Source organism: Tamandua tetradactyla, chromosome 5 (assembly GCF_023851605.1).
Source record: "Tamandua tetradactyla isolate mTamTet1 chromosome 5, mTamTet1.pri, whole genome shotgun sequence".
NCBI classification, from domain to species: Eukaryota; Metazoa; Chordata; class Mammalia; order Pilosa; family Myrmecophagidae; genus Tamandua; species Tamandua tetradactyla.
In genome coordinates this window covers 49,064,610-49,077,458 of record NC_135331.1, presented here as the reverse complement: position 1 = coordinate 49,077,458, position 12,849 = coordinate 49,064,610, and the positions used below count along the sequence as shown (strand labels likewise).

General features: G+C 40.7%; 1 protein-coding gene across 2 annotated transcripts in view; it reads right to left on the bottom strand.

The window, feature by feature from the left end:
• Nucleotides 1-4,750: 4,750 nt before the first annotated feature.
• ARHGEF26 (Rho guanine nucleotide exchange factor 26) overlaps nt 4,751-12,849 on the bottom strand; it is a 181,717-nt gene continuing 173,618 nt past the window's right edge. The window contains exons 12-15 of one of the 2 annotated variants that reach the window (XM_077160830.1): nt 10,701-10,768; nt 9,352-9,456; nt 7,297-8,559; nt 4,751-7,067 (exon numbers count right to left, since the gene is read on the bottom strand). In XM_077160830.1, the coding sequence (XP_077016945.1) occupies nt 8,417-8,559; nt 9,352-9,456; nt 10,701-10,768 (316 nt within the window). In that variant the 3' untranslated portion in view covers nt 4,751-7,067; nt 7,297-8,416. The remainder of the gene's footprint in view (nt 7,068-7,296; nt 8,560-9,351; nt 9,457-10,700; nt 10,769-12,849) is intronic. The other variant, XM_077160829.1, reaches the window with a different exon arrangement.

Here is a 12,849-nt window from a genome sequence, read left to right as displayed (position 1 = left end):
AGTGCCATCTCGATTGCTGGAAACAGAATCATTAGTGCCTCTGAGTCTAATCAGAGTAGTTAACCAACTGTAAAAAGACATTCTTAAGATTCTGTTTCTCAAGAACTACTCCTGGTACCAAGCTGTGTTACGGTTCTCTAGGATCCAAAATCTGTAGGGCAGGCTGTGAAGCTGGCAGCTCCAATGAAGGGTCTGGACAAACTCCACAGGAGAGGCTCACTGGCTGAAGAAGCAGTAAGTCTTTCTCCCTTAAATACTGTCAAACTGATTGGATTTTCTCATTGTGCCTTAGTTGATTGCAGATGTAATCAGCCATATATTCAATCAACTGTCTGATGACCTAATATACCAGGCGTCCAGTTTATCAAGCAGCCACAAAATATCCTTGCAGCAACAGTCAGGCCAGTGCTTACATGTCCAGACAACTGGACATAATCATTTGGCCAAGCTGACACAAGAACCTAACTATTATAGTGTTCTTGGGCCTCCTCTTCACCTCAGGCCCACCTCGCCCTGACTGTGGCAGCCATATGAGTTGGATGGCAACTTGGTGAAATTCCAGCCATATCTGCTGATCTTGGTGCATGCTGAAAGTTGCCAACCTCTGCGCTGGAGGCTAGGCAATGTGCTTGTGGGCCTGATGGATCTGATGACCCCAGGCTCCTGCTTGGGATGACCTTGGGCTGTGCAGCTGGGTATTTCAGCTACCCTTCTACAGCCAATTTGGAAATGCTTGCCAGCTCATGGGGGCATGTGGCTGCAGGGGCATGGGATGTGGTTTAGTGGCAGAACATGCAGTGCGGTGCAGGGGCATATCACATATGAGTTGGGGCACAGTGTGGGATCAGACACGGGTTTGCTGCATAGGGCACACAGCAGCATGCTTCCTCATCTCTGCCTTCCCATATGTCTAAGGGCTCAGGGCCCCTTTATGGAAAGGGGAGCAATAGGCACTGTGCACTAGCTAGATGGTCTCTATGAGCAGGGAAAGTAAGTCTGATGGCTTCTGGTTTTCCAAAAAAAGCTCTGGGCTACAGAGCTGAGGAGGCTAATTTCCTAAGCAAGCTGCAGGGGCAGGCACTTTCCTGGGTGTGGTCTCTTGTCCCTGGTGGAGTCACAACTGAGCCCACTCAATCCATTCTCTGTGTCCCAATTACTCAGCGTTTTTACCCAAGACCCTATATAGTGTAGAAGACCTGCTTAGATCACTCACACCCTGTAACTTTTGTCCCAGTTATTTTTCTGTAACTTCTCTAGTTGTTCCATGGAGCAGGGGTGAACTCAGCATGTCCTATTCCATCATCTTCCTGGAAGGCCATTCTTCTTTTTTTAAAGAGCATCATATCTTGAGAAGATTTCATTCACTGCTCACACACAGCAAACATTGGTTGAATGTCTGCCCTGTGCCTGAACCCATTAGCATTGATTTATTTCAGTGGGCACATTGATTTAAACTTCAATTCATCATTATACACCTCAGATAAATCCAACTTAGTCATGAGTATTATGCTTCTTACGTATTGTTGGATTTGATTTGCAAATGTCTTGAATTTTGACTCAGTTTATAAATGAGTTTTTTTCCTTTGTATTTCTTGCATTGTCCTTATCATGATTTAGTATCACAGTTATGTGAGCATGATAAAATGAATTTGGGAATGTACACTCTTTTTATATTCTCTGGAACAGTTTGCGCAAAACTGAACTTATTTCTTTTTTGGATGTTTGGTAGAATTTATTGGTAAAACCCTCTGGGACTAGAGCAGGGGAAAGTTTTTAATGACTGATGTGAAGTTACAGGGCTGATTGCTTTTCTATTTCTTCTTGTGTCAGTTTTCCTAGAAATTTGTCAATTTCTGGTACATTTATTGTTAATTTTTTTCATATTTTTCTTATATATTTCTAATGACTGTAATATTAGAAATTATCTCCTCTCATATTCCTGATATCAGTGTCTTCTTTCTCTGTCTCTCTTGGTTTTGAAAGAGACAGATTAATTTTCTTAGTCTCTTGAAAGAACTAAATTTTGACTTTGTCCTTTCTTACTTTTTCTACTTCATCAAATTCTAACCTTAACTTCCTTCCCCACCTTCTACTATTCTGAATTAATTTTACCGTTCTTTTTTCCAACTTCTTGACATGGAAGCTCAGTCCATTTTTTCTTTTTCCCTTCCCAAAATATTAATTTAAAGCATTAATTTGTTCTCTTTGTATTCTTACAATTGCATCCCTAATTTTAATACTTATTATTTTCATTATCTTTCAGTTAATCTTTTTTTTTTTTTTTTGCATGGGCAGACACCAGGAATTGAACCCGGGTCTCCAGCATGGCAGGCAAGAATTCTGCCACTGAACCACCATCACACTGTCCAACAATATTTTTAATTGTCATCACGATTTCTTCTTTAACCCAAGAATGGCAGGCTGAAGAATGGCCTCCCAAAGATTTTCACACTCTGATCCCCAGAGCCAAACCTGTGAATGATAACTTATTTGGCAATAATAATAACTTTGCAGGTGTGATTGTTGAGAATTTTGAGGTAGTAGGAGATGCAGTGTTGAAAGCAGAGACTGGAATGATGCAGCCATGAGCTAAGGAATTCTGGTAGACTCCAAAAACTGGAAAAGGCAAAAAATAGATGCTTCTTTGGAACTTATGGAAGTAATGAGTTTTACTGGCTCCTTGAGTTTAGCTCCACAAGACTCATTTCAGATTTCTGACCTTCAGAACTAAGAGAATAAATTTGTATTACAACAACTTTGTGGTGACTTGTTAACAGAAGCAAGAAAGCTAATCACCAAGTTATTTTTTTTTAAGGTTCCTATTTCTAAATAGTGGACATTTTTTAGCTTTATTTTTGTTATTAATTTCTAAATCATATAGTGACCAGGGAACTCACTTTGAATAACTTCAGTCCTTTAAAATTTGTTGAAACCTTATGGCCCAGGAAATAGCAAAATTTTGCAACTATTCTATATGTGTTTGAAAAGAATGCATATGCTGAAATTACTGCACACATTGACCTATATATGCCCATTTATGTCCAATTATTGTGTCACTCAAATCTTTTAATCTCACTGATTTTGATCTACTTTTTCTATAAAGAGGTACATTAAATTCTCATGCTATGATTTTGGATGCATTTCTTTCCTGCCAATTTTTACTTTATATTTTAAGACCATATTATTGGGAAATATATATATTTAGAATTGTCACAACTTCCTGGTTAAGAGAACTTTCATCATTACGTAGGTTCTCTTTATCCCTAGTCATGCCTTTTGTCTTAAGAACTATTTGGTCTAATATCGACATAGCTACATGTAGTAAATGCTGTGATGCACTGCTTTTAGAACTAAAGGAATTACTCCTTCATTTGCTGGAAGTGCTCCTAGACAACGTTCACCTGGCAGCCCTCTTCAGGGATTATTCTCAGTTGGAGAGAGCCACCATACCTGAGGCCAGTCTTTCCTTAAGACAACCTGTAACCTATGGCTGGTCTGGGCAGGGATATAAAGGTCCAGCCCGCCTGCTGGACCTTTATATGCTGCTCCCTTCTCTCTCCCTTCCTCTGGGATCCCAAATAGATCCTTTTACTCTCCATATCTCTACTCCATGTTTCCTTATGGATAGTATTTCTACCCTCTCTTACAGTTCACCAGAATCTATTTTAGTTCTATCTAATCTGCTGTTAAACCCAGTTCCATAATATCTAGATCTTTTTCTGTCACTTTAAGAAAGACTAATTTTATTACAAAATTTCCCCCTCTACAGCTACCAAGCAACAATTCTCCCTTCCCCCTTTGCCCCGGCAACTACTAAACTTATTTTTTGTCTCTGCAAATTTGTTTTTCCTGGATATCTCATATAAACGAGGTCATACAGTATTTGTCCTTAGGATCCTTATTTCCCACAGAATAATGTCTTCAAGGTTCATTCATATTGCAGCATGTCTCAAAGCTTTTTTCCTTCTTATAGTTGAATAATATTTCATTGTATGCACTTCATTTTGTTTATCCACTCATCTGTCAGTGGACACTTGGGTTACTTCCACCTTTGGGCTATTGTGAATAATGCTGCTGTGAACTTTGGTGCACAAGTGTCTGCTAAGTCCCTGTTTTCAATTTCTTGGGTTATATATCCAGGAGTGGAATTGCTGGTTATGATAATTCCTTATTTAAATTTCTGAGGAACTGCTATAACTGCTTTCCACAGTGGCTGCATCATTTTACATTACCACCAACAAAGCGTAAGAGTTCCAATTTCTTTTTATTCTCTCCTACACTTGTTATTTTCCATTTGTTGAATAACAGCTATCCTTGCAGGTGTGAAGTGCTATCTTGTGGGTTTGATGTGCATTTTCCTTTTTTGTAGTTGTTGGTCTATTTGTTGTACTTCAAAGTTTGGCTTTTAGCCCCATAACCTGAGCAATTATAATGATTTTACTGTCTGTGTCTGATTGTAGTATCTAGGGTGCCTGTGTTTCTCTCTTTTTTTTTTCCTGTATCATGGTGCTGTGTCTCAAGAGTGGTTGCTTGTTTGCTAAAACAGTTACTGGAGAATTTGTTTACAGAAACAATTGAGAAACAAGATGATGCTAGATTCCTCCTAAGACTGGTTTAGTTTCCTTCTGCCGGGCACAAAATGGTCTTTGGGGTTCATATCCCCAATTCAGAGTGTAGTCCCTTTGGGGACCTAATCCACAGCAGGGGTTATTATGAAAGCACTAAACTGTGACCTGCATTATTCAACCCTACAAGTCCATCAGTCGGCTCTGCCTCTGTGCTGTTTACAAAGCCTGGGAAAAATGCAGCAGCAATTTGGGATAGGGTATGGGGTACAAAGGGTGATATATCCTACTACTTCCAGAGACAGTACTTCCTATTTCTTTCCTTTTCCATCACAAGCAAGAAAATCCAAGCTGCATTTGATTGCTGTTTCCTATCATAAACCTGTTATCATGGCTGCAAGGAATGCTGGGAAACTGAGTATTAGCTTTTTAAAGTTTAATAAAGTGTTGGAGGCAGAATTCTCAGATGGTCCCTGTGATCTCTGGCCCCTGGTGTTCCACTCATGATTATGTTGCATTACATGGCAAAAAGGCTTCTGTAGCTGTAATTGAGGTCACAAATCAGCTGACTGTGAGTAAATCAAAAGCGAGATTATCTAGGTAGGCCTGGTCTAACTTTACAAGTTCTTTAAAAGTAGAGTTTCCTCCAGCTGGCAGTATAAGAGGACGTCAGAAAGGCTCCAAGTGTGACAATTCAACATGTCACTGCTCCCTTGAAGATGGGGGAAGCCACATGGTGAGGAATGCAAATCATGACTAGCAGCCCCTGGCTGACAGTCAATAAGGAAACAGGGCCCTCAGTCCTACAATAGCAAGGAATGGAATTCTGCCAATAACAGGAATGAGACACCAGGCTCCAGAAGAGAGAGCAGCCAACCACACCATGTCTGCCTTGTGATATTGTGAGCAGAGACCCAACCACACCATTCCCGAATTGAGACCACAGAACTGTGAGATAACAAATGAGTATTGTGTTAAGCCACAAAGTTTGTGGTAATTTGTCTTGCTGCATTAGAAAAGTAATACAGGAGTCATTCTTTGCTTCCACAAAGACAGATAAGGCAATGGAATCTCAGAAGCACAAAGGTGGCGAAAATGAGTGATAATACATACATCAGCAAGAGAACTATGAACTATTACAGAGAAGCTATTCAAACACGCACAGTTTTGTGGTAACTATGAGAAGAGCAACTAATGCCAACGTTTACCCAAAGAATGATTAGTTCCCTTCAGTGTATAGCCATATAGCCCATATAACCCTTTGATGTTACCGTTTGAGTAGAAATTGATTTGGCCAAAACTTCAAAAAAACATATATCTGACCAAAAACAGTTTACAGTCAATTACATCACTTTAGCATAAAGGTACAAATATATACAAAATACTTATAAATTCACATATTTTGTCAGAGCAGTCTCAATTTATTGGGCCAAAAAAAATCAACATTTGTCTTCTCCAAGGTCACTGAATGAAGTCACTGTACAATTCAGAGAAGGTATTCATAGAAACTGAACTAGGTTTGGAAAAAATGTAAATTGTCATGTAAAAATGACAATTGACAGTTGAAACTAAACATCGTAAATCTATTAAATACCTGCTATATAACATATAAAAACATTTTACCCAGTAACAGTAGAAGCCTGCTTGCTAAGTAAGGCTTTGATTTATAAGATGCATGTTTTTCCAAACCTGTTTAATGTCTCTACACATAAATTAATTCACAGGCTTCATGTAGTTGCTTTTTAGCTTCAATCGGGTATTAGCAAAAACAATACGAAACAATCAGTTTGCCAGCAACAATTTAGCTTCCTTCATAAATGTAACTATCACATTAGAGAACAGCTGGTTAGCCTCTCCTCTGAAATATCTGTGACAACATTAAGACAAAAGCTTTTGTTTTTTGTTTTTAAACAAATCCCAAGACATCTCTTGCTGTTGTCCAATGCTATTATTTAATTGATGGATGCATCCGGAGCTTACAGAACTGGGGGTCTAGCATGATTTTTAAAAGCAGAAATGTAGGCATGGCTAAAAAAAGAGCATCTCACAGGTTGCCCCAGGTGCCCCACATGGCTGGCCTCGGAGCTGGCAGGAGGCAGGGCCAAGTCGACTTACCTCCTGTGCTAGCCTTCTTCCAGTTCACTAACAATTTGGGTACTGGTTGCCAGGAAGTAGCTGGGACACATCATACATATATCGGAGTCCTTGACTAGCACACCCGTGGCCAAATTTTATTCCTTTGTAGAAGAAAATGGTGCAAGGAAGGAATATAACTGCCAGTAAAATTCTCTTTTCCTCTCTCAGTCTTTCAAGCCGTTGCCTTAATACAAAACATACCATTAAAATGTTTTTTCTGTCTCCTTGCATTAGTGGAAAAAGTCAAATTCTGTAGAAACCTATAGTTAAGGGGGACCCCAAATTTAGCAAGCAAGGTTTTTTTTTTCTAATATGCTGTATGGCGGGGTCACATTTCATTCTTTTTTCCATGTGAGTATTCTGTTACTGCAGCACCATTTTTTTTTTTTTTTTTTTTTTTTTAAGGAAAGACAGAGAGAAGGAAGGAAGGATAGAAGGAAGGAAGGAAGGAAGAAAGGGAAACATTTTTAAACATTTTCTTGTTTTATTGTATTCTGTTTCTCCGTTTTTGTTACATGGGCTGGGGCCGGGAATCGAACCGAGGTCCTCCGGCATAGCAGGCAAGCACTTTGCCCGCTGAGCCACCGCGGCCCACCTGCAGCACCATTTTTGAATTTTGTTTGTTTGTTTGTTTGTTTTTGGGAAGTGCCTGTGCAGGGAATTGAACCTGGGCACTATCAGTGAATTACCCTTGTATCCCCCAAGCAACGTTTTTAAGGAAGTGCAAACAGAATGGGTTCCCTTTAAGGTCAAAATCGTATGTTTAATTAGCTACCACATTGGCTTCTTATTACCTTTTAAGGCCTAATGGTCCATTCCTTGAGATTGTTAAAGCATGTTCCAGTCAGCTTCCTACTTGGAAATGGCAGCAGAAACGGTCAAAAACCTCACATTATTGAAGGCAAAGCAACCTCACGCCAGCTTATCACCTCATTTGGGAAATTTTTTAAAAAGGAGAACTCCTACATTCAAAACTTTCTCACAAATGTGAACTCATCCAAATTCTATATTGCTAGAGTGGCTTAGGTTTTACTAGGTTATATTTGTCTAAGACCAATATCGGATGAGATGGATTTAAAGCAAAAGCAAAATAAGGTTCCATTCCTTCTAATGAGAAAAAAGGGGGCAAAAATTCAAGTGTCACTTTCTCTTCCCTGGGAAGAGATTTAGAAAAAACCTAACAGCTCATCTTCTGAACTCTACCAGATCCTTCTGCAATTAATACAACATTAAAATCAGATCCAAAAAATAAGAAGCTAGAAAAATATTTACAAACTGAGTATCCCTTAACAACATGAAATCTCATTAATACTGGAAAAATTTTTGAAGGAGATATTCAAGGAGAGACGATAACGTTCTTAGTTTAGTGAGGACAGAGAAAGCCAGCATCTTGTATACAGCTTTGTGCCAAAACACAGAGTGAAAGTAGAAGGAGCTGAGACCGCCTGATCCCTGAGGTGGGCTGCTCAGCTATTCCACACGTACCTGAACAAGTTTGCAAGTGGACGGTGGTGTAAAAACTAAGCTTTGCGAGCTAGCGGTATCTGGTGATAGCTGCACTCCTGAGAGAGCACAACCTGCAAGTTTACAGGCAAGTGGCTTCGTTCTTTTCGTTAAATAGGCTGTTTTAAAATTAACAATCAAACCAGCCCAGAACTAAGCAGCCCACGGGTATGTAGTGCAAATCTCGCAGTAACAAAAGGTCATGTGAGAGGTTACACGTTGGTCTCCAGTCCTAGCAAACGTCCCATCCTCTCCACATTCTTATCAATGGTAGCTTGACATGTTATCTCCTTGGCACATTCCATAGGAAACCAGCCCCTTTCTCCATCTCGCAGCCGTTCCCCCTCATACCAGCCTGCAAAGAAAAGAAAAGATGCTATGTCAAGAAACAAATGTTTCAATGAGTCTTCCCCAGCCAAGGGGCCAAGGAAGGCTGAGAGAAGTTCAGGGACACCATTCCACTAAAGTTGGGTAATGGATGATGGAAGGTGAGAAGAAGAGAGTTGGGACAGAGGTAATGGTTTCAAAGGAAGATGAATGACATGTGAGGGACAGAACGTGATCAATGGACTGAAGTGAGACAGCTGAGAGTTTGTGCATTTCGGCTGAGCTGGGGAAGGGTATGCTCTGGATAGGGAAAGCTGGTAAAATGATTTTTTTTTTTTGGTAAAGAAGAGCACCTGGGGATGAGAATTACCTCATCTGGACACTGGAGGAGGAGGAAAAGTTTTCAGGGTTCCTTTTGAGTAACAAACCATGAGAGGTATCCTTAGTCAAACACATTAAACTAAAATCAATAAAATGTAGCTAGATAAGAATCAAGCGTGCAGAAGAAAATAGAAGGAAAGGGACATAAAGAGAAGAGGCTTACCTTAATGGTAAAAGTTTTCAAATGTATCAAACTCCCTGAAACATGTAGATGATTAAGCTATCTTTAGGGCTCTGAGAAGCCACTGACTTAGGATTTGGAGCCCGAGGAAAGAAGAAATGGACCAAAGCAAGAAATAAAATTAAGCCTTAGAGATAAGAAGGTAGCACATATGATCCCAAACATCAACACCTTCAAGAATGGGACAGAGGTGTGAATGAGAAAACGAAACTCTGGTTCTCTTGCACCCCAAATCCTCCCTAAGAACCAACCACTCACCATCGCTGACGTGCTGGTAAATGAGAACCACCTCCGCCACCTGCAGGGAGAGCTCATCTGGCTGCTTGGCCGTAAATGATCGGATGATTTCCACCTGGGTCAGTGCTGCGGAGACAGAGAGGCCCACTGAGCTTCACACAGCAGAGGGAAAACACAACCGAGGTGCCAGCCTGGAGGGTACACCCACTCAGTCTCTCTGTGCGATTTAGGGCTGGCACTGAGAGAAACAAGTTAGGCTTATATCGAGAAACAAAATTTTTTTTCCCAAGGAGTCTCATTTAGCTACAAGCTTTAGAATTTTAAAAGCTCAGATTGAGAGAGGCCTTCAATGATGAATGGATCCCCTCCATAACTCTGATAAAGGAGTCTTGTCATACCATGGGACATGTGTACTGGAAAAACCAAAGCAAGACAGATTGATTGGAGTGCTTAGGCCATGCATCTGAGGATAAAATTGCAACACACTCAGTTCTCCTGGCCCTCATCCCTGCCAAGGATGGTTAGAGATAAACGGCATTCCAACCCAAAGCTTGGAAGCATTTAGAGTTCCCTCAAAACGCTGATTTGTGACATAAAACAATTAACTTCAGTGACAGAGTACTGACTGACAGGCCCTCATATTTAAATAATTTAGTATTTACTATAAAATTGGACCTAGGGAACTTCCAAACCAATCACTTGACTTTTCACTCTAAGCTTAAAGTTAGGCTTTTTGAGTGACCTGTGATGACCAATTTCATTGCTCTAATTTTTGGGTTTGACCTTTGAGCTAGAATCACCTGAAGAAACAAAATATCAAAATTAAGGTGCTAAAGCACCAGTTCCTGGCTCTTTAGGAAACTAGGACATTTCTTAACATTATTTTTTAGAAAAAGCTCAAAAGGAATGATGCAGTAATTTTCTTTTAGGTTAAAAATATGTTTTAGTTTAGATTCAGACTCAGTATGGGGACGGCTTAAAGATGCAACTATGAGCCATTAACAAAAGTTAAAAATTTAAGAACCTCACTGCCTAAGTAGGGCTTTCAATGGTATATTTGACTTAATCCTCACAATAATCCCAGATTGTATGTAATGACCTGCCTGGTTTGTAGATGATTAAACAGGCTCAGGAAGATTAAGCAATGATTTGCTGCATTTACACAAGGGAGAACTGCACCTTGGATTTGAATTCAGATCCTTTGGCTTCCAAAGCTGGGATCCCACGGCTCTCGTGTGGGGCAGAGGGAAGGGAATCTGGGAGGACACTTAAGTGGGTGTCGTGGTGTCATCAGCCACTAACACCCACCGTCCGCCAGGGGGCAGAGCCCCCCCGTGTTCCCGGGAAGGCGGCACCTCGGGTTAACTTACAGGTCCGGTCCGGAGGCGGCTTCCCGCTGCCTCGTCCCAGGGCGGTTATCCAGCGGGCTCGCTCGCTCCTGCACAAAGAGGACAGGTCCCAGTTGAGATATTCAAGGTATTTAGCAGGAGAAGGATGCATTTTACACAGTCACTGCAAAGCCAGTCCCAGAAAACAAGGGAGAAATTCTCCAGAGTATGGGAGCTGGCCTTTTCAACCGGGGTAAAAATTACTTAAAAATTATACTCTCGGAAATCTAAAATAGGAGGAAAACTAGTCATCAAGGTCAAAAGATTAGGAATGGATCTGACTGGTTGTTAATTAAATGGAGTTTTTCATGTGACAGATTAACACTTAACAAAATGCTGATTACACGAAGACATGACAATCTCAAGAAAGTATCTAGTATATGCATATAATCTGATGTTTAATATTTCCAAATGGTAAATTTGATTTTTAAAAAAATCCCATTAAAAATGTGCTTCGCCCCCTCTCCCCAACCATTTGAGAGAAGATGAAAAACATCCTCAAGTTTTTTAGTCCCTCATACAACTACTTTTGACAAATATCAGCCTTCCTGAAATAGAAATTCTTTTTCCTCATATAGACTTTGCTCAAATGCTTAAAATGGTTTAGTTAGTACAGTAATTAACTTTTTTTTTTGAATGCTGTATGGCAGGGTCACATTTCATTATTATTGCATGTGAGTATCCCATTATTGCAGCACCATTTGTTGAATTTTTGTTTGTTTGTTTTTGGGGAAGGGCGCGGACCAGGAATTTGAACCAGGGTCTCCTGCAAGGCAGACGAGAATTCTACCACTGAGCTACCCTTGCATCCCCTAGTAATTAGCTTTTAAGGGAAAAAATTTACCAAGACTTTTTATACAATATCAAACTACAATGACATGAAATGAAGTAATTATTTAAAAGATCAAAATTCAGACGAGCAAGCTCTACTTTCTAAAACAGTCACTCCCAGTTTCTGATTTGGAAAGTCAAGTATTACGAAAGCAATTCAATTAAATAACACACACACACATACACGATCTTTAAAGTTTCTAAGAAACATCCCTTAAACCCATAGCTGATGTAATCATCCATGGATGTAATCCTTCATGTAATCATCAGTGCAAACATCTATAATCTCATGCCAACCTCCAAAAAGTCCATTTTACAGACTTCTCATAAAAGCTAGACTGAGGCTCTGCAATAACTCAAACCAAGGTCAATTTCCACTCTACCACTCTAACATCTTAAGATGGGATGCCTTTACACCCAGGGCTTGGAAAAACATTTCCTCCCATGACAGCTGCACCTGTCACCCCAACTCCTTCGCTGGCCCACATATATGCTCCCCCCAGGCAGAGCAGGCTAATTGTGGCACTGGATGCATCATGTCCCTTCACAACATTTCTTATTTGCAGTTCCTGCTCTCACATACAGCCTTCCCTCTGCTGTCAGCCAGCTATGCCCACTCTTATCACCATTTCAACACTTTCATTAAGGTAAAACAAATAGCAAAGACGAAGCACACTTAAACGTACAGCTCTTGAGACTGTTTACTCATGCATAACCCCAAGTAACCACCTGTCAGCTCAAGGTAGAGAACCTATCCGACACCCAGAAGGCTCTCTTACGCCCCTTTGCAATCAAGAACCTTCCCCCCAAAGAAACCGCTAACCTGATTTCCATCCCCATAAGCCAGTTTTGCCTGGTTTCTTATTTTATGAAAATGGAATCCTATAGAATATACACTTTGGTATCTGGTTTCTTTTTCTCGACTTTTCCATTCAGTACAGGAAACACAAGCCTCACCTCCTCCAGGGAGCATCTCACACCCGATCCCTACCTGCACCCCTCCCAGTCTGAGACCGCTGCTCCCACACACCCCTGCTGGCACCGTCACGCTGCCAGCTGGCGCCTGACTGCCTGGCTCACAGCGTCTTCACCAGAACACTGCCTGGTATATAACAGGGGCTCAGTAAATATCTGTGCACTGATGAATCGTATCCTTCATCACACTGAACCACGGTCATTTATTCCACTCGTTGGCTTCTCTTAGCAGGCCATAAGCTCCTTGTGGGCTATAAGTAGGTCTTACTCCAAATAAAATTTTGAAGCATGTAAGTGCCGGGCATGGTGCTCAAGTATTTTGCAG